A 23148-nucleotide genomic window follows, 5' to 3' on the forward strand; every position below is an offset into this window, starting at 1 on the left:
TTACTAAATAATAAAAAATAAAAAAGATAGGAAATTATGTTTCGGTTGTTAGTATTAGGCCATAGTGATATGATAATCGAAGCATAATATGCTTAAAAAAATTAGAAAGAGGGATTAAGCTTTGGTTCTTTAAACAACTGTGACTTAACATGTTTTGGTTTTTGTTAATAATTAAAGTCTAATATGCTCAAAATAAAATAATTGCTTAAATAAAAAAAGGATTAGGCTTCCACTATTATCTGAAACTTAATATCCTTTTTATGTTTTGGTTTTGATAATAATCGATGTTGATTCTTAGTGTTTTTTTAAATATTTTTTTTATTTCTGTCTACATATTAAACCTAGACAAAATCATAACAAGTCAGATACAACATTATAAAATCAGACAGACAACACATATGATAAATGATACCTAAAATTAATAATATTGTAAAGTTTTAAATAAATCACAATTAAATGTGCTAAAATAATATTGTACATTTGTATTATGTATTTTGCATAAACTATTCTTAAATACTTAATGATTTATCAGATATTGATGTAAAACTCATGAATTTCTGCAAAAAAAATCAATAATCTCAATTAGTATATAAAAGACAAAGTTACAAAGTATTTGATTGAATGAAATTATGACCGTTTTTCGCAACTAGTTGTAATATGAGGACAAATAATGGTTGTCATCCACTACATTTTGCACTCATATGAGCTAGTTTGTTTATTACATTACAATAAATAATTGAGGAAGAAAAGGAATCAATTAATTATAAATATATGGACCAAAATATCAAACATAGAAGTCAATCATGCAAGCTTTTTTGTCTTAGTAGTTGATTTCATTCGAAAATAGGACTGATTTTATTATTCTCAACCATAAAAAATACATTCTCATATCCTCTATTTGTAATAATCTAATTCTCCTAAAAAGGGAAATATGAAAACTAGGAAAACAAAATAAAATAAAAGATTATATATCTATTTCCTCTAATTAGGAATATTCTAAAGATGTTTTCTCTAATTACAACACTCTCCCTCAAGTTGGTAAATGAATATCAATCATTCCCAAACTTGCCTATAAAATCTTGAAATCTACCCGGAGGAAGCCCCTTTTTAAAAATATCTGCTATTTGAAGTTCTGTAGGAACATGAGTTGTAATCACAAATCCTCTGTCAAGATTATCTTTGATGAAATGTCTGTCAATTTCAATGTGTTTGGTTTTGTCATGTTGTACTGGATTATGGGCTATGTTCATAGCAGACTTATTGTCACAGTGTAGTTGCAGCGGGTTCTCCACTTTGACTTTAAGATCATCTAAAATGATTTTCATCCAGAGTCCTTCACACATTCCTTGAGCAAGGGCTCGAAATTCAACTTCTGCACTAGAACGAGATACTCTATCTTGCTTTTTGCTTCTCCATGTTACCAGACTATCTCCAGAAATGCACAATACCCAGAAGTAGATTTAATGTCGGTAATAGAACCTACATAGTCAACATCAGTATATATCTTCATAGTCAATGTGTCAACCCTTTTGAATAATAACCTCTTTCCTGGACTTGACTTCAAGTATTGGAGAATTCTGTCAACTACTTGCATGTATCTCTCTCTTGGATCATGCATAAATTGGCTCACTACACTCACAGCATAAGCAATGTCTGGTCTTGTGTGTGATAGATAAATCAATTTTCATACCAATCTCTGATATTGGGCCTTCTCTATAGGAGCACTTTCTTCACTTCCAATTATGTGATTCTGTTCTATAGGAAATGTATAGGTTCTACATCCCAGCTTTCCTGTTTCTTTGAGGAGATCAAGTACATATTTTCTTTGGGAGATGAAAATTCCGTTCTTGGAGTAGGAAACCTCTATTCCAAGAAAATATTTGAGTTTTCCTAGGTCTTTCATTTCAAACTAAGCTTCCAATTTATCTTTTAATGCCAATTTTTTTGTTTCATCTTCTCCTGTAATAATCATATCCACATAGACAAGTAATAGAGTGAGTTTACCTGTAGAAGAGTGTTTTATGAATAGAGTATGATCTCATTGGCTTTGTCTGTATCCCAAGGAAACCATTGCTTTTGTAAATCTTCCAAACCATGCTCTAGGGGATTGCTTAAGACCATACAATGCTTTCTTCAGGAGGCATACCTTGTTTCTTTCATTTTTCACTTCAAAACCTGGGAATCTTCATGTACATTTCCTCATCTAGATTTCCATGAAGAAAGGCATTCTCCACATCTAGCTAGTGTAAGTTCCATCCAAAATGGACAACCAAAGAGAGAATAACTCGAACTGTATTCATCTTTGCCACTAGGGCAAATGTCTCCTCATAGTCAATCCTATATATTTGGGTATATCCTTTTGCCACCAATCTAGCTTTATATCTTTCTATTGTCCCATCTGCCTTATGTTTCACTGTGAATATTCATCTACACCCCACTGTCTTCTTGTCTCTTGGCTTATCAACAATCTCCCAAGTTGAATTTCTTTCTAATGCATTCATCTCTTGTTTCATGGCTTGATTCCAATGTTTAATTTTCATGGCCTCCTGGATTGAGGTATTAATTTATGTGGCATCAATGGCAGCAATAAAACTTTTGTACTTATCAGAGAGATTGTTAGTGCAAACATATTGAGAAATAAGATATTTAGCACATGATCTTCTTCCCTTTTTCAATGCAATGGGTAAATCCTCAGTAATACTTACCTCCTCCTCAATGATATCTTCAGGGATCCTCATCTCCAGATTAGACAATTTTTCTTGCTCGAGAGTCGAAGTGGGTTGTTTTCTTCTTTCATATTTGTTGCCAAAAAAATTTTCTTCTTCCTCTTCTTCCTCATTGTGGACTACGGTAGCTTCATTGCTCAGGTCTTGGGCATCTTGCAAAGACAAACGTGGTAATGACAAGAAGGAGAGTTCATCCACTTCAAGTGCTTTCTCCCCCTGAAGTGGTGGACTGACATAAAAGGATTGTGTTTCATGAAAGGTGACATCCATGGTAATAAAGACGCGACGACTCTGAGGATGATAACATTTGTACCCTTTTTTATTAGAAGGATACCCAATAAAGACACATTTAAGAGCTCTGGGATCTAATTTACCACGGTTAGAATGATGAGAGTGAACAAAAACAACACATCCAAAGACTCGACTATGAAGACTCGTTAGTAGGGAAGAAGAAGGAACAAAAGACAATAGAGACTCTATAGGACTAATGTCATTTAAGATACGAGTGGGTAACCTGTTGATGAGATATGTGGCAATTAACACAGCTTCTCCCTAGTAATTTTTTGGAACAGACATTTGAAAAAGAAGAGCTCTAATTACTTCAAGAAGATGACGATTCTTTCTTTCTGCAACCCCATTTTGTTGAGGGATGTTAACACATGTTAGTTCATGAACAATATCATTATGAGACAAAAAATTGAGAAATTCATGATTCATATATTCAGTACCATTATTAGACCTAATTCTTTTGATATTTTTTCCAAATTGATTTTGGACAAGATGGAAAAAATTAACAAAAATTTGAAACTGGCTTGTAGGGTGAGATTTGCACCCACTTATAAACTATGAATTGGCCTTATCTCTAGTTGATGTGGGACTTCTAACACACCCCCTCACACCGAGGTATATACATCTCGAGCGTGGGATTATACATTTTTAATGGGTGGTCCGACAGCAGCCCGATAGCGGGTGAAACAATATGTCCAACAAACAACAAATTGTCGCTAGGATAGGCTCTAACTATGACTCTGATACCAAGTTGAAAATATGACTGATTTTATTATTCTCAATCATAAAAAATACATTCTCATATCCTCTATTTGTAATAATCTAATTCTCCTAAAAAGGAAAATAGGGAAACTAGGAAAACAAAATAAAATAAAAGATTGTATATCTATTTCCTCTAATTAGGAATATTCTAAAGATATTTTCTTTAATTACAACAATTTCCCTAACAATAATTGACCTATGAAAAAAGGAATATTTTAGGATACATTTATATAACAAAGAAAGTTCAAAACATTGAGGTTTTTACCAATCTACTACTTGTCTGAGATGGTTTATGAGAGACTTGTGCAAGGAGAAAAATCACACAACAATGTTGTCCTTGAGAGAAACCACAAGTAGTTGCGAATGACGCCTGAATTGAAGATAACTTCATTGTTATACCTTAAAATAATAAATTATGATTACAAGTTAACAAACTACACTTACCAACAATATACAGAACAAAATACACTTCTAATAAAAAAGTCTCGTGCTTTTAGAACTCTTGCATGATTTTTGCCACTTCTCTTTCATATGCATATGGATGGATTTCTCTCAAATGTCCAACACTAAAGAGGAAAAAATGTTTCCAATGTAAAACAAACATTAATACAAACTATGGTTAGAAATAACAATAAATATAGGAAGAAGAAGAGAGACAAAGAAGAAAAAAAAACTTAACTATTATTGACTCAACCACCTAAGATTTGACACTAAATCTTAAATGCGGTAGAGATAAAGAGAAATAAATTATACACCAACTTAACATACCCTAATAAAAAATAAATTGTAAATTCATATTTTTAATGAGTAACGGATATTTGTAAATATGAATAATATGATATTTGATAATAAACTGGTATTAATTTACCTAGTATCTATTTAAAATATCATTGAAACGAATGTTATCCACAAATATCAGGTATTCAAAGATTTTTTACATTAGTATTTACATGCCTATTGTATAAAGATTGTGAGAAAATCATAAGAATGTGTTAACCAGTTTGACTCATTTATTTAGTGAATCCGTTTTGAAAAACCTGTACTATTTCAACTGTGACACCGTTGGCTAACATTTAAAATGTAAAGTTTAAACCAAACCATATCATGTTATCCTTGGTCCCGTATATCACCACACGACCCTTAGGTAGGGTTGGATAAGCTGATCAATCTTTGGGTGGGTCCAAAAAGTAAACACACCAAAGAAAAGAGGTCGAAAGTGAAAATACATATAGATCGCCACATACAACAAATCTCACCCCACCACCGTTCATGGCTCAACATAAATGGGTGATCAACATATTTTTTTAGTTTCTATATACTTTTAAATGCAGTTTCTTTCTTTATTTATTTATATTAAATATTGCACTAGTCAAAATTCTTTATACTTCAATGTAAGAACATTTAATGTCTTTCTTTTTCTTTCTTTAATATATTTTTAAATATATTTTAAACCCAAAAACACTTAACAATGAAAACTCCCGACTTCTTGCTCATCCAATTCAATTAAAATTTTTATGGTTCAAATATTATAAGTATTTTCTATTTTCTATTAAAAATAAACAGAAAATGAGTTTCAAAATTTATTATTGAAAAAACTTATTTTAGTATACAAGTAGTTCTTTTTAAAATTAATTAATTAATTATTCTCGGAGCAAACCAGAATCCACATAAGGTACATACATCATCACATGAACAACCTTCAAATCGAGAAACTATTACATAGTTTGTGATTGTATGTGATTCAAACAATGTATGATAAGTTACTAATTTTTTTCACACAATTGAAAATTAAATTACTTAGAATCACATAATTTGTAACCATGTAATAATAATCTGTTTGAATGAAGAAAAATAAAATTGTTGGCTGGGTCAGAAAATATCAAGAATTTCCAAAATTAAATTATTGCAGAGAGGGCAATTCCCTCTGCTGGCCCAAATCTCTCTGCAACACATTCTGCAGAAGGTGTGTCCGCACGGGATAAACGCCGCGCCTTTATGGCGCACCATGCAGACGCAGCAGTTATACTCCACCAAACCCTCTTTTTCTTCATCTTCCGCTTCATCTTCGTCCCTCTTCTCAAAATCTGCCACCACATCATCATCGCTCACTCTGTACAAATCCATTTCCTGCTCAGCTTCCTCCAACAAATCCATCAGCGACACGCCAACCGCCACCTCCTGGTTGTTCTCCCCGTCGGAGGAATCGCCGCCGGCTGCCGTGTTGTCCGTCGGAGATCCGAACCGCGCGATCGGATCTGAATCGTTTGCGTCCTCCACAACGACGTCGTTCTGCTGAGTCGCCGCGTCGTCGGAGAGGAGGCGAGTTTGAGGTAAACTTCCGTCTTCATTGTCGTTATTATTGCTGTTATTACTGTGAGTAGGGGCGGAGGACCAAGCCAAACCGATAGCGCGCTTGAGCCGAAGCTTCTCCTTGAAGGCTTTCCAGGAGTTGCGATCCTTCGCGTCTTCGTTAGGCTTCTCTTCGCGAATGATGTCTTGGAGAGTCCGGCTTCGGCTCAGGTCACGGCTCGCTTCGGCGTCGGCTTCGGCTTCGGCCTTCTTAAATACGACGTCTTCGAGCATGAGGCTCGCTAGTGAGTCTCGGCTGCTGCTGCCGCTGTTGGTATTGTCGTTGCTAGCTGTCATTTGGTCGTAAAGCGTTATCCTCCGGCGACCTTCCATTTTCCGGGAAAGTTCGCTCTCGACTTTCTGGGAAGGTTAACGGAGAAACCACAAAATCAAGTTTTCTCCGGGAATATTCTCGGGAAATGGAAGGTGGGTGGGTTAATTAACGGGGTGTTTGGGGGAATTATGGAAGGGAAATTAAGGAGTGAATCGTGTATGAGATGGAGAATTTATGATGGAAAATGTTCAAAGGGAAAGTTGGTGGAAGAAGGGGAGTTAGGTTGCTATACTTGCAAGTAGTTAATGGGATGAGGATAAGCAAGGAGTCAACGTTTTCGTTCGGAGAAACTTTCTTTTTGTGAGAGAACAAAAGGAAAAGAAGAAAAGGAAAAGAAAAACACAACGGGACAAGAAAAAAAAGCGATAGAAAATGGTGTATTACGTTTTAACTATTGAACCGGTTGGTGTTTATGATTCTGTGACTTGGTAAACTATACCGTTTATATCAAAATTAACTATTGATACAGTAAATATTAGAAAATTTTATGAGCATGGAAAGGGAAAAAGAAAGATTTATCGATGAGATGATTGATTTTCTGAGTGGGACCTCCAATTCATAGAGACACACAGAGCATAGATAATGACAAAAGAAAAGGGAGACACGGATGCCTAGGATACCTTAGGCCCCAGAACGGAATGAGAAAGGCATAGATAAAAACTTATGTTCTGGTTTTTAAATGTTAGTATATTTTTGTTATTATATTGTTATCGTGCTATATTATTTATTTATCAAGACATATTTCATTTGATCTTCAGAACTTATTTATATATTTTAAACTCAATGCACCAAAGATAAAACTCTTCTTTTCTTTCATCATAACACTTTCTTTTTTAATTACATTCCTTTTTTCATTTCTGCATTAAGCTAACTTTTGGATACAAACTAATTTTACTTTTACATTTTTTTGTAACATCGCTCTCATTCTCGTACGAAGAAAGTGTTTTAATTTGGTGTTTTAATTTATAAAAATATATATAGATTTGATGGTGTCCATTGCAAAGAAAAAGAAAAATAATACCAATAAAGTATAATAAAATGAATGTATGTAGTAACTTTTTGGTTAGGTGCAGTTTTTCTTCTTTTTCATTTCTTTCTCTCATAACCGTCCCCTGTTTATTGTGAGTTTTGTGTAGTGCACTAAATGAAACATTTTTTATATATTTATACTACATAAGCTGTAAAAAACATAAAGTATTATTTAAATAACAGTCACACTTAACTAAATAATGGGTATTATTTGGATTGAAGTCATTCTTGACTTAGAAACAAGTATTATTTGAAATACGCATTCTTAACTGAAACGGGTTATTATTTGAAATGTAATTACTTTTTACAAAGATAAAATATTCTTTGAAACATGGTCACTATTAATTATGAACGAGTATTATTTAAAACACAATTATTTTTTGATTAAAACTAAGTATTATTTAAAATGCAATATTCCTTAACTAAAATCGAATATTATTTGAAATGTCAATCTTAGATAAATTTAAACATTATTTAAAACTCAATAACTAAAATTAAGTCTTATTTGAAAATGAATCACTTATGACTAAAAGTAAATATTATTTAAAATACAATAACTTCTAATTAAACACAGTTTATAAAAAATGTGATATAAAAGATCATAGGTTCACTCACGTGGGATAGATGTACACAAAAGTTATCATTATTCTTGATTGTTAATGAGCATGGACAATATTCTTTCTTACAACTACAATGTTTAGAAGCTTATGATATCTCTTGTGCAAATTCTTGTAGCAAGACATTCGTGGTTATCAACCTTTCTTTTCAAAGAGATATTATATATATAAAGCTTGAGAAGAAAATATTCACTGCACATAATTTTTGTAGCAGATGTGAAGGTCATAAAAAAAGTCTTCTTCTCACGTATGCACACATTCAATATTGGAGAAACATTAAATGCAAGATCTGTATCTTTAAATATGATTCTTCTCTTGGAGCAACATCCCAAAATATGACAAGGCTAAACAAATCTTGGTCAAATATAGTTTTTTCTAAGCTAAACAAAAACGTATAATCGTATAAGACAGTTAGTTTTTCTAAAGTTGACTTCAAGTTATGTAAGATTACCTTAGTACATTTTACAAGAAATTTTTAATATAGACGTGTGGTATCAACAAAAAATATTAGTGAGTGTCAAAATATTTTTTTTAAGCATATAAACATTTTAAAGTACCAAATATTCATAATATATTAAAATTAAAGAAATTACTTTAATTTATACATATATTAAAAAAATTGGGGCAGCCAGACCCCTTTGGTTCTAAGAAAGATGATTCCCTGTTACTCTCAAGATCTTCTTGTCAAAATAAGAGAAAGACTTTCTCCACAAACACAAAATAAGTATGGAGAATATTTCATAAAGAAAGTTAACTTAATAATGGTGTTCATGTCTTTTAATTAACGCTTTTGTTTATATGATAAAGCAAATAAATCAGATACACTTCCATGATTTCTTATGTATATATATTAATTGAGGTGATAAATGCTGGATGAAGAAGACAGTTAATAGTTTGATGTGGTTTGACATGTATGCAAGGGCAGAAAAAAAATATGTTTTAAGCAAGCCAAATTGTCTTCTTACCCATTTTTTGTTTGTCTTTACTAAGAAAGATGAAAAGAGATGAACCCCACCTTTTTTGTTTCACTAAAATCTTCACATACGCATACATCCAAAATTAAGAAGGTATGAGAAGAAGCAAACATATATATATCATTAGTAACACATAAAGATAAGATAATTCATAGAATTTAAAATAAACATACCCTTAAATTGATATTTTATTTTTTAAATAATGGCAAACAGAGTCAGTTAAACTAAGCCTTATAAATAGTGATGATTGAGAAGAAAAATGAAGAGAAGTAGAAGAGTTGACATTTGGAGGAAGAAGGAAAGAGAGGGAGTTGAAATGATTGATGAGTGATGAGTGGTGGTGGGGTGTTCCCCATCATAAAAGGCTACCAGAAGATGTTAGGTGTATTGTCACCTTCTCTCTCTTTCTGTAGTGTTGCCTACTGAAGTGGGTGCTCAGTCTAGATACAAACATTGTATAAGCTTTCTATTTTCTCAGAGGTTTTCGATATTTCTTCCTTTTTTTTATGCTGCTTAAGCTTCTAATTATTTATATATTTATATATGAATTCAGAGAGAATTTAAACTTATTAGGGATTTGGGATGTTTTAATTTATCAAGATTTAGTAATTTAGGAATTGTGATTTTTTTATTAAATATATTTTTTTTGTTTTTAAATTATTATAAAAAAATGTGTTTTCTCTTTAAATTAAATTATAAAATATTTAGTCACTGTGAAAGTTATGTAAAATACTTTCTTTAATAAATGACGTGTTTACTACGGTCAGATCAAATTTTACAAAACTATACTACTCTTTGCTCGATAACTTTGATAAAGTGTAAAAAAGAAAAACTATAATTTAGTTTAGGAAACTTAATTTTTTATAACAATTTCAAAACGAAAAAAATACTTAATTTTTTTAATTTAAATTATTTCTTTTTTAGTTTGGAGATTGAAAATAGATGCATGCTAAATTTTAGAGCCTAAAAGTTATTTAAATCTTATTTCAAAATTTAGAATTTAATATATATATTTTTATCTCTATAGTAAATGGTATTTAATTACTTTTTATTTCTCTAAATTTAAAAATGATTGATTTGGATTATAAATACTGTGTGACACTAGTTAACGGTTAACGTGCAGAATGAATGAAATCAGTTTTTTAAGTGAATTCTTCATCTTAAAATAAATGAAGAAGGGATTTTAAGTTTTGAAGGGATAGAAAATGAGAGAGAAATACTTTGTGGTGATAAAAACAATTCACTCATTTTGTAATCAACGAAAATAGTTATTTCAAATTTAAGATGGATAAAAATAAAAACTTTTTTAACATAGGTTAAAACCAAAAGTTGTTTATTTGAAAGGAATTTAAATATATTTAAGCCTAAATTTTAATAGGATTTCGTAATAGTATATATAGTCAGCTGTTGGTATATATTTTATTTTAGAAATAAATCTAAAAATAATATTCCACTTTTCAATTTAAATGAATTTTAAACTGGTATAATAATTTTAAAAGTTTTATTGATATTCATAAATATTTGGAAGTATTAGTGACTCTTAAATTAAAAATTTAAATATTTGTTATTCTTGTTTTAATTAAACTAAAATTCTAAATATATGTGCATATTTTGTTTGACATCTATTTTAAGATGTTCAACAATTTTTTTTTATAATATTTTGAGTGTAGAATTAAAAAGTAAACCTTATAGACGATAATATAAGGTAAAACGGAATATCAGCAGGTAATTGAAGTGATGGCTTATTTTTGTTGATGGATATGAGAATTCTGTACCGATTTCTTAACGTCTTTTTGCATAGCTTTCCAATAAAATTGGTCTTTCATTCTTTTATACGTTAAATCATACCCAAAATGGCCCTGAAGAGGGGAATCATGAAACGACAAGCTTACCCTTTCGTTTTAACTCATCACCCTCCCATGTAAAATGTTTTAGTTAAGCATAATTCCAATATATCACTCCTAAAGTTTTAAATAATTGCATGCCTAAAATTACCCCAAAATGATTACTAGGCAAAACAAGAAAAATCAACTACAAACAAGTGATGATTATTGGTTGACATAATATACTCAAAGCACTCAAGACTGTGTGGATGGCCAGACGGATCTTAAGACTGGACGAACCTTACAGACCGGACGGACGAGGCATTTTGAAGATTAGACGGGCGGGCTAAGGGCACACAAATACTGCTCCATGCACTAGGTTGAAGACTAGGCGGTCGTTGCTCCAAGTAGACGGACGAGCTCAAGGCGGATTACATGTGAGGCCATGGACAACCGAGTAGTTGAGGCCGAATGGCCGGATGGTTGATGGTTGGACGACCGAGCAGTTGGGGCCGGATGGCCGAGAGCTAGAGGCCGGATGGCAGAGAGTTGAGGCCGGATGGCAGAATGTTGGATACCCAATTTGGCTAAGTACCTAAGGTCGACTGGCGGAGACTTAAGGCTGAACGGTTGAGACTTGAGGCCGACTAGCCGAGAGCCTGAGGCCGAATGGCCGAGAGTTTGAGGCCGACTGGCCGAGAGCTTGAGGCCGAATGGCCGAGAGCTTGAGGCTGGATAGCCGAGGCCGAACGGATGAGTGTGAACACTCGATGTCCTTTACAACACCACTCGCTGGTTCCTTGTGGCTACAATGGGTATACCCGTTCGACCCCACGATGAGCGCCAAAATGTTTCGGATATACGTCTTATACTCAAAGCACTCAAGATTGTGTGGATGGCTAGACGGACCATAAGACTGGGCGAACCTTACAGACCGGACGAACGAGGCATTTTTAAGATCGGACGGACGCTGCTCCATACGAACAGGCAGGCTGAGGGCGGGCGAACGCTGCTCCATACGAACAGGCAGGCTGAGGGCGGGCGAACGCTGCTCCATGCACTAGGTTGAAGACTGGGCAGACGTTGCTCCAAGTGGACGGGTGTCGAAGACTTGTCGGACGTAGCTCTCACTCCCTCCTTCTCCAAGCCGGATGGGGGCGTACCTGTTAAAGGTGCTCTGACGCTTAAGTTAGTAAAATGACCGAACGATTATAATAAAATATACAAGTAATGCATAATATGCAACATGTGTAATCCGGTCTGAAGTCGTACCTGAGACCTTTATTTATACTAGTTGTGATGTGCTTGTGGGCTTTTACCTTTCACTGGCCTAATAACGGCCCAATGACACCTTAACCTGCATTAGGGTGTTAATGAGTTATCACTATTTATAATCTAACCGTGCGGTCGACCTGGTGGTCGGTCGGCTAGTATAGGTGGTCGACCTGGTGGTTGGTCGGCCGAGATGGTCGATCGACCTCGATAGAGTCGTTCGGTTCACGGGGTCGGGAGGACCATACAGTACAATTATTAAATTTTCATGTCAAAAACTCATCTTGAGCTTATAAATACAGAGTCAAAGATAAGAAGACATGTGATTGTATTTATTGTAAATTTAAAAATTTATTATAACTTTGATTGAATTGATCATTGACTTGAACGTCAGATTGTCTTTTACAATTACGATTTAAAACATTAACTAAGTGTGTAGAATAACTTAAACTAACTAAAAAAAGGGTAGAAGTGTTTAGAGGAGATCCTCGAACCCACTGTACCATTAGAAAAATGTTGTGAATCAGCTACACCATATGCCTTTAAGGTTTTAGTGGGTGAATCTTGTTTTAATGTAGTAACAGGTGGTGCACGATTATCCGGCATCTGAGTAAACCATGATCTCAAAATCACCATCGTCAAAACGATTGCCCACATCTTGTAAAGTTTGTTGCCAATTTTTTAATCTAAAAGTCAAGATTATGTATGTAACGGCACTACCACGAAAATGCCTTTCCATGCATAGACAATAACAACAATCTAGCAGGTTGACTAAGAGGGATTCCTTCCAATTCAAAGAATTGTTCTGTTTTTATCCTATACTCCCTAAATTGTGTTGTATCAAAAATGAAAACTGTAATCGAGTTACGTCAAGAACTCCATCAGTAGTTGCAGGCGAATCTCGAAAATCAAAAGGGTGTGTAATCTACGATTCTGACTGCAACATTGTGCTTTTGTAAAGCTGGGTGAATTATTATGCTTCCGCCATATTTTTCTCCAAGGAATTCATTCGGCTCTCTAATTCTTTGTTATGCTTTTCATTCATGACCCCTTCTTAAAACTGTTCTATTTTAACATATTAGAACAGAAATGCAGAAAAGTAATCCTACTTCTGTATAAAGAATTATTATACACGATGAGCTCCAAGAAAATATTGTATTAGAAGAAGATAACCATCTAAATGACACTCATTTCAGAAAATGAAGAATAAAAGTATAAGATTATGATATAGAATTTAAATAAAAAGTAATAATATTTTGTGTTTTCTTATTATGTTTTGGTTGTATATAACTTCATTTTTGTGAATGATATTTTTAATATTTATTTCATTTCACTTAGTTTTACTTAAAAATATCATTTACAGTATGTGGAATGACTTTAATTAAAAAGAGAAAAAATTAAAAAAATATTGATTAAAATTAAAAATAAAATTTTTAAAAGTGTAGAATGAGAGGTTGGAAGTGTGGAATAAAACACCATTCTCTCTGTTATCACACATCAATCATATAATCATATAACAACAATGAACATCATCATTATTTTATCAAATTAAAACAATTAAAAATAAATTTGATCATAACAACACATATTAACACCCTATGCACACCAAATACTCAGCTTTATTCTTAATTTGCTTCACTGTTAGATTTTCACCAATAACAATTGAACTTAGATATTAACTCTAAACCACCTATATTAATTAAAAACCCTACAATTTTCATCTCTATTATTGAAAGGGATCACACCAACAACCACTGCTTAAGCTACGCTTATTCAATAAAGGTAAACTTACTCAAAGGTATATTCATTGTGTTTTCATATTGTCTATTCATTCCTTTTGTCTATACTCTTCACTAACTATTCTCTTCTATTTTATTTTTGGTGTACTCTCTCCTTAATATGTTTTATCCTTTACATGATTCATATAGTCCTTTACTTATTTTTTTTCTTAAGTAATATACAAAATGCGGAATATGGGAAAGTATAATGTTATTCGGATCAGATTATACAATTGTACCTTGCACCAATACAAATGTTTCGTCTTTAATTTAATAGAATCTAATAAATAGTTGTGTTACCCAACGGGAACCACTCCCATCTGCATAAAAGGATTGTATTTCTAAATTTTAATTATGATGTTGAAATGCACAATGTAGAAGAGGTAATTACATATTTATTAAAATCTTATTTAAATTAGTTGTGAATAATTATTTGAGGAATCAAAATATATTATCATAATTATTATATACTAACACTTAACTATTAGAAGTTATAATTGACTTGAAACTAAATTAATTAATTAATTATAAAAATAAATAAATAAATTGTTGACATATTCAAATTTTAATTTGGACTTAGCATAAAATAATTAAGGCTCTTTAGAATTATGGTTTGTGGTTCTGCGATTATGGTTAACTTGGGAATGTGTTCACAGCTGAATTAAACTTTAATTGAGTTGATAACGAACCATTAGAATTATGAATTACTACTGTTCATTTTGGTAATTTCTTTTAACTAATTCTGCCATTTTATAATTATTATCGTCACTATTAATTGATAATTCACTAACATTGAAACAATCTAAATTGAGAAATTGATGATTGGAATTCAGGATGTCAAATAAACAATTACTGTTATATACATTTCAAAGTAAGTTATGTTCATTGCGTGTTATACTACACTAAGATTTAAATACATGGTTACTACATTATCAAAGTGGTTGAAGGGAGCCTTATTTAAAAAAAAAAAAAATGATGTGAAACAATTGTACTATCATATGTTTTTCTTGAAGTATAGAATTTTTTAGGTTGAAAATTTTTGTTGTTGAAAAGAATGTAAGACCTATGAAAAATATTCACTTTAGTAGTAACAATTTTATTACTAGTAGTAATAAATTTCTTTGTGGATGTAAAATATAATTAATAACCTTATATAAATAAAACGTGATAAGTAATCAAAAATTTAAAGTAGCTTAGATGATAAACACCTTGTAAAACTTGGGACATAGGTTTAAACCTAATAAAATACATATATATATATATATATATATATATATATATATATATATATATATATATATATATCAAAACAAAGGACAAAACAAAGGACAAAACAACTTTCGGGGGTGCAAAGCCAAACTCTCTTTCGGTGAATCTTGGCCTATAAATACCAAGCAAGGGGGACAGGGATTTTGCACCAAGAAGTAGAGTATGAAGGATTTTAGTGTGGAGATTCTGGAAGTTTTCTGGGAACAACCTCTCATCAAGAAACCAAGTCTAAAATAGAGGTAGGGGAGCTAACCTTTCTAAGCTTTTATATTATGATTCGGTATTGTTGTATTACTATTCATGTCTTGAAATTCTTTGTGAATACTGTTAATGAAAAACATATGTGCTTGTTGTATATCTGACTATATTGAATTTTTGTGTTAATATTATATCTTGTTGTTTTGAATCGGTAAATAAGAAATTTGTTAAAAACTAGTTGAGGAACACTTTGGCTAGGAAAGACCTGATACTTAAGATGTCCATTGTGACGTACCTCTCTTTCTTGGAAGTCTACTCGACGAGTTTTCAACTTACTTCTTATTGAACAGATTATATACTATTAAGTTATCTCGTAATATATTTAATTAGTATTAAATCTGTGATGAATGTATTTTATTATGTTGAATTTGAATTTATGCATTTGAACATGATATGAGTATTATGGAGATATTTTATAGTAGCATGGTATGAGTTAAGGAATATGAACATGATATGAGTCTCGTGGAGAGATTATGTAATGACATGGTATTAGTGTTTATGTTGATGTTGAGGGTCCTATTGTTAGAGGTTATCCTGATACTCTAATAATCATCCGACCTCAAGTAGAGAAGGATGAGTTATGTGGTGAGAGGGGCAGGAGGTCCTGGTCTATGTGCTGGTTTTGGACATAGTGTTGAGGACTAACCTTGTGGATGATATGGAGTATTTTGAAAGTGTATTTGTAAGGAGAAGTAGAGGTCATCACAAGTGCATAACCTCCCGTGACCGCTCATCAACGTATCATCCGGATGAATGTCTATTGGGATTGTGGTATGATGGGACGAGTGTCTATTGGGGATTGTGGTATGATGGGATGAGTGTCTATTATGCGATTGTTGTATGATGGTATGAGGGTGTCTGACATAATTATTATATGATGTTTGTTGAGTGTATCAAAGTAATTATGCATGTTTTATAAATGATTTGTTGCATGTTAGCTCACCCTACTTGTTTGTGTTTGTGCGATGATCGTATAATTCGTTATACGGGAGCAGATGAAGGAATGTCATCCGATTCACCAATGAAGAAAGAGATAGAAGAATAAATTAGAAGAGTTCGAGTTATATTTATGAGTTCGTAGTTGAAATCTGAGTTAAAACATATATATCATGTATGAAATCCTTTATATTCATTGTGAATGGTGGTGTAATGCTACAATATATCAACTATGAATTATCAAGTGTGAGATTATGGAATGTTAATGTTACAATATATCAACTATGAATTATCAAGTGCGAGATTATAAGATGTTACACAAAACTTATCTTATTTATTCTCTTTCATTCTTAATTATTTTTTTATTTGAATAATTTGTTTCGTTAAAATAATTTTTATTATCTCTTAAAGGTTTAATTAATTCGATATCTTATTAATGTTTTTTTATCTCCAAGTTACTTTCTTTCTTGTCATACTCTTAGTTATATATTTTTTTTGTATGACTTGTTTAATGACGTATTAAATCATTTTTATGCACATATTTTATTACTTTTTACATATTCTTAATAATTTTATATAATTATTATTATTTTCAAATTTGTTATCACAATTCTACAATTCTAATTTTATCATTGTTGCATAAGATGTTTAATTTACTATAATATAATAAATTATTATTTTAATTTTTTATCAACATTAAAGATAAATTCAAGATCAAAGATAAAATATCTATGTAAAGATTTGAATTATTATCAGTTTTTTTGTAAGATTTTATTTTATTGGTGTATTACAATAAAAAAATATTTCTTTATGAAGATGAAAATATTTTATACCTGTCAAGTATGAGGATGAATATAATTTTTTATCACGAGATGAAATGAGATGTGATAATGAAACTCCACACCCAGTTATTATTCCTTGATTCAATATCTTTATATTTTTAAATTACATATTTTAATATTTTATTTTTTATTTCTTAAAAGCATATTTCATATCTATCTTTTTAAATAAGATATATTGAGGGAAATTTATATAAAAATATACTAATTAAGCTAATAACATTTATAAAACATTGCAAGGAGTTTAGTGTATTTGATATTTGAATGTAATCAATTGTTAAAACTACAATATCATATGATCAGAAAAAACTGACAGAGAAGAATAAAATCAGGACTCATTTACATTGTTTATTCAGTACACCAAATAATAATTGATTTCGACATGTTCAAGAATTTAAAAATTAAATCTAACTACTTAAATAAATCTATAATAGAAAAACATTATTATCTAATAATTTATATTTATCATATAAATATTTTTTATATATCATGACCTTACAATTATTAAAAAAAATTATAGTAAAGATATTTATTTTAATAAATTACGTTTTTAAATAGCTCAACCTAATTAATTAGATGAAATAAAATAAATTAGACTCTAGCCAATAGTAACAAACCGGAAATCTTAAAAAAAATTACATGAACATCAAACCATTTTTTTATTTGTGAAATATTGAGTAAAAAATATTATTTTTAATTTTAGAATTATTTTTTCTCAAATAATTTTATATTTTAAATTAAAAACATGACATAATTAATATTGAATTAGCGTTTACTATTATTATTTTATTATTTATGACCACCATAAAAAGAATACAAAATCTTAGAACTGGACAAAACGCTGATCTGTTTTCATATCATATTTGTATCTAGAGTCTTCCATTCCATATTCCATCACCACTTCCACGCTATTTTACTCCTTTGCAACCTTCTTTCTCCTCATCCTCCATTCTTCTCATCTTCAGGTTTAGCTTTTTCCTCTTCATTTCATTCGTCGCTTTCTTCTCTCACAATTCACTAATGTTTTGCATTTCTCATTGTTCAGGGCTTTTCATCTTCTCTTCATTTCCCCCTCCACCTTTGGCTTTTCAAGATTCCGTAAAACAATGTCTCATATCCTTTGATATGGAGCATCTTTTTTTTCTGTGTTTGCGTTTCCTTTTAATGGATTGTGATGGAAGTTTGTAGGGTTTTTTTTTCACTGAATAGCGTTGTTTGTACTTAACTGAAGCGAACGTGGTAATCAGAGGGACAGAGATCGTGAAAGGGCTCAAGCAAGAGCTGGTGGAAAAACTAAACAGCCTAGAAATGATGGTTTGACTCCTGAACAACGCAGGGAAAGGTTCGTTTTCTCTGTTTAAGCTATTGGCAATTGCATATTATAATTTATGTGAAAAACTTTTTTTTTCTGGGAATCATGTTCGAGAATGATTGTATTTCTAAGCTTGTACTTGGGAATCATTATTATTTTGAATTATGTGAAAAACTGTTTAGAATTTATGACCAAATTATAATTATGATATATAAGGGTGAGAAAATTTACATTGTATTATGTTGTATTTCTAAGCTTGTACGTGTAGTATATTTATATTTGTGAGCTTGAGATAAAATCCTATTCTGAAATGGTAAAAGTATATTGAATTATTATGTTGATTGTGTTAATTTTGTCAGGGAGCGGTGGATTTAAACTCATATTTGGTTCATTTTTTAAGAGAAAATATTTAAGCTTATTTGACATGACAGAGGCTCCAAATCTTATTTATTGTCTTTCAATGAATTTAATGGTTGTGTATGTGATAAATAGTGTGTTGTCAAAACTCCTCGTGTTTTAAATTTATAATTACCAACCAAATTCAATAACATATTTGCAAATATTCTTGCAGCCAGATTAATTACCAAAGTTGGTAAAATTATCACCAAATTCTGCGACCAATTTGGTTGCAATGTGGTTGCAATGTAAAGCACAGATTACTGTAATATTGTTGGATGATGCAGATTAAGCCTTGATCTGACATTGTGTGCAGGGATGCGAAAGCATTGCAGGAGAAAGCGGCTAAGAAAGCTGCTCAGGCTGCAGGAGGGAATAATGCAGGTGTTGGCAGAGTCAATAAATAGGAAAGATTATTGAGTTGAGGATGGGGAGGGATTGTATAAAGGAGGAAATTGTATTGCTTATTATAGTATGGGATTTTGGTTGAGTCATCTTCGTGTGCCATTTCATATAAACAATTGAATAACTTTGTTTAGCATGGAGGAGGCCATTGTTGTTGGCTTTAAATCCTTTGATTTCTATATAAAGTGGAATGCAATTTGTCTGTAGTTTGTTACGATGTTTTTACTTTCTTTCTGGTTTTATTGCCTCTGAATGCATCATATATTGTTGATTTATGTAATTTGTCAAAAGGCATTGAAAAGGGTCTAATAATTGTTATCGAGTTAATTGTGATTTTTTTTATTATTTTGAACCGTGCATAGAATTTTCTTATTATAATATGAAGAAATGTTGGAAAGCTCCTATTGATTGGATATAAATAAACTTATAATATGTAATTGAGTATAAATTTTATTTTATAAATTGTTTTTATAAGTTAAAGGTAATTGAGTATAATTTTATTTTATAAATTGTTTTTTAAGGTAAAGTTAGGTTTTATTTTATAAATTCTTTTTCAAGATAGTTAGATTTAAAGATATTTTTTAATATAATATTACTTATTTAAAATTTATTTTAATAATATTTGTTATTTATTGTATTATATGTTTTTAAGTTGTTGTCAGATTTTTTATAAATATATATATACTTGAATGTGAAGCATATTAAAAATCTAATGTTAATTAAAAAAAATAAAGAGAGTAAATTTCATTTAAATTAATTTTGGAAGGTTTACTTAATTATAATTTTTTTCAAAATATATAATAAATAAAATATTGTAATATTCCAAATTTTAATAGTATTAATATTATTATAAGATTCATCACAATCAAACAAAATACATATATGAAACTTTAATAGTTATCCAAATATAGCTATAATAGGAAAATACATATAAGAAAAGAAGTTCAACAAAGTCTTATAATTTAAGTTATTATGAACTGAGATTGTTTGATCTCAGTCAGATGCTTCTTTTTGTCAGTGTGACCTTCAAGCCATGTTTCATGTGAAGGATAACGGAGACTCTTGGGGATAAGGCGTGGCCGTCCACCAAGTGAATGCGATAATTCCACAGTATAGCGGCAGCTATCATCTTCATCTCAATGAAGCTGATGTCTTGACCCAAACAACTTCTTGGTCCTGCATTGAATGCAATGAACTTGTGAGAGGGCATGTGAATAATCTCTCCTCTCTTGGAGATCCACCTCTCTGGTCTAAATTTCAAGCAATCTTCACCCCCATATTTCCTCTGCCCTTCCCATGCTGTATAGAGAATATATTATCATGGTATTTGAATTAATCCAATGACCACTTGGAAGCCTAATGGTACTGGAGGGTAGAGCCTTAATGTCTCACTTATTGCGGCATGCAGGTAAGTTAACTTGCTAAGCCATTCCACACCAAAATCCTTCCCATTACCTTCTCTTACTGCTACTTTTTCTCGGATCTCTTCCAGAATCTTAGATTCCACAGATGGGTGTGCACTTATGGTATCTCTCCCAGCTGCAAGCAGATTCATTGCAGTGTCCCGCAGAAACTTGTCATCGATTTTTCCTTTTCCTACTTTACTTGTAAGAACATCTAGCAAGCTAAATCGTGGCTCATCTTCTACTGTGCTGTTGCCGCTGCTTTGTCCTTGCACTTTGCACCTAGATTTGATTTCTTTATACAACATTTGATCAATAATTTCCTGATTTTCTTTCATCTTCTTTTCATTTCCAAGCTGAAGCCAATTTAACAACTTCCATAAGCATCTTGGCATGACATGTCGGTAAAGAAGAGCATCCTCTATTTCAGTGAAGGCTTTCTCAGATGCAACTTCTGGGAAATCAATGGAAAGGCAAGTAGGATCAAATCCTAAGACTATGGAACAAATGACGTCATAGGTTCATCTTTGAAAAGCTTCTTGTAGGTCCATTTCTGTTCCTTGTTTCCAGGGAAGATCAAGAAATGGAAGCAGACAACTCTCAATCTTGTTCTTAATTGTTTTGTGAATAAACAACTGAAAATTAACCTGCTTAAAAGTTGAATGAAGAATACTTCTATTATACTTCCATAGTTCGGAATCAGACCTGAAAATCCCATCTCCCAGAACTTCTAAAATCTCTCTGAAGTCGTCTCCCTTGCCGTAGTTTTCGAACTTTGTGCTTGTAATGTGTTGCACATTCATAGGGTCGCTGGTGACGAATATGTTCATGTTTGATAGCCAAGGGCCATGAAACATGAAATTGCCTCCATGGTATTTCAAACCGGTAGTTATATAATCAAAGATGATGAACAGATTGAGCAAGAGTCCAGGTAGCATGCCAAGCACGGGCCAGTTCGTGATGAGAGTGTGCCTGCTGAGCCTCCAGTAGTAGATTAAGACGAAAAGAAGAAATGCTATGAAGAGTTCTTCAGAACCAAGCATTGCCATTGATATGGTACTAGTCAGAACCAAAAGTGTCTCTCGGTCGTGTTTTAGAGTTGGGTGGAAGCATTCAAGAACTTCGAGATCTTACATACACGAGGTTCCGTACAACAGAATATAGTATAATATTCCGTTTTATGAACCGTCATTTAAAGTTGCGTATCATCTTTATTTTTTGGTCTTCGTCTTCGTCCTTTCTGAAATAACTTACGATAGTTTAATGTGTAATTTCTTATTTATAGGTATAAATACGCAAACAAATTGTCTGGCTAAAATAAATACATCACAGAAAATTAGTAATCTAATTACAAGGAAAATAACTTGCTTAATCATAGGAAAATACTTTTTAATTTAATTAATTAGAGAATAATAATATCCACTCTATCATACTCCCTCGATGGGAAGTTTACAATGCTTAGACCGATCCTAAAGTCATAAAAAAAATAATGCTTAGATTGATCTTAAAGTCATAAAAAATTGTGATTCATCTTAATATTATTTGTACGTCGATGTTGTACAAGATTACGGAACCAGCAAGATTAAAAAACAATATTGTTTGCACCTCTTTATTCAGCTTTTGCACTCGAACGAGAAAAAGCATGTTGGAGCTTTATAAAGACCAAGAGAGGAGGTTGTTACTAAAAAAACACAATAATCAAACATGGAGCGTATGGTGTCAAGACATCAACATCAGTATATGAAGTAAATTTCTCAATAGAGGTCGGATAGAGGTGCAAACCATACTATAAAGTACCCTGAACATACCACGTAATGCATGTCAATGCTAACATGTGGTCGGTGCAGGGACATGCATGTGAAGACACACCTGTTGAACAATGTATGAAATGTCAAGGTGAGTGAAGGTGAGATACTTTAAGGCGCCAACAAGAGTTTGGTACATAGTGAGATCCTCAAGTGGTGTGTCGAAGGATGTATTGAGCTTTTGCTTGGTATCAATCCGAGTAGCGGAAGGATTGCAGGAGGTCATGCCGACATGTCCAATGATGTCACTAGCATATGTTCTTTAATTGGAGAATATGCCACCTGCATGTCTTGTCACAACAATGCCGAGAAAATAACTCAAAGGACCAAGATCCTTCATAGCAAATTCAAAGGCAATGAGTGTCATGATAGATTTTTGAAGGTCGTAGAATGGGGTGATGAGAATGATGTCATCAACATAAACGAGGATGCATTCAATGTCAGAACCATGCTAGTAAATGAAAAGATAGTGATGGCTAACACCTAACCAAGGGTCCGATCACAAGAAACATGGTCATGCAAATTCAAGAAGAGTTAAAATCGTTGAAGTATAAAAATCACTTGTGTTATTTT

General features: G+C 31.9%; 2 protein-coding genes and 1 pseudogene across 2 annotated transcripts; 1 reads left to right on the forward strand and 2 right to left on the reverse strand.

Moving 5' to 3' along the window:
• Positions 1 to 5489: 5489 nt before the first annotated feature.
• LOC124823435 (uncharacterized) lies at positions 5490 to 7265 on the reverse strand. Its single transcript, XM_047295636.2, has one exon. The coding sequence runs from the start codon at positions 6456 to 6458 to the stop codon at positions 5646 to 5648; it is 813 nt and encodes a 270-aa protein (XP_047151592.1). The 5' UTR covers positions 6459 to 7265; the 3' UTR covers positions 5490 to 5645.
• A 10834-nt stretch (positions 7266 to 18099) lies between these two features.
• On the forward strand, positions 18100 to 19581 carry LOC148190715 (uncharacterized; the record flags this gene model as incomplete). The annotated part of the gene is made up of 4 exons (XM_088101636.1): positions 18100 to 18219; positions 18300 to 18352; positions 18486 to 18596; positions 19279 to 19581. Coding segments are annotated over 4 exons (375 nt in total), but the record flags the coding sequence as incomplete, so codon positions are not given.
• A 647-nt stretch (positions 19582 to 20228) lies between these two features.
• Positions 20229 to 22187, reverse strand: LOC124845201 (alkane hydroxylase MAH1 pseudogene; annotated as a pseudogene).
• Between the last annotated feature and the right edge of the window lie 961 nt (positions 22188 to 23148).

Source organism: Vigna umbellata, chromosome 11 (genome assembly GCF_029865625.1).
Source record: "Vigna umbellata cultivar VRB3 chromosome 11, Vumbellata_1.0, whole genome shotgun sequence".
NCBI classification, from domain to species: Eukaryota; Viridiplantae; Streptophyta; class Magnoliopsida; order Fabales; family Fabaceae; genus Vigna; species Vigna umbellata.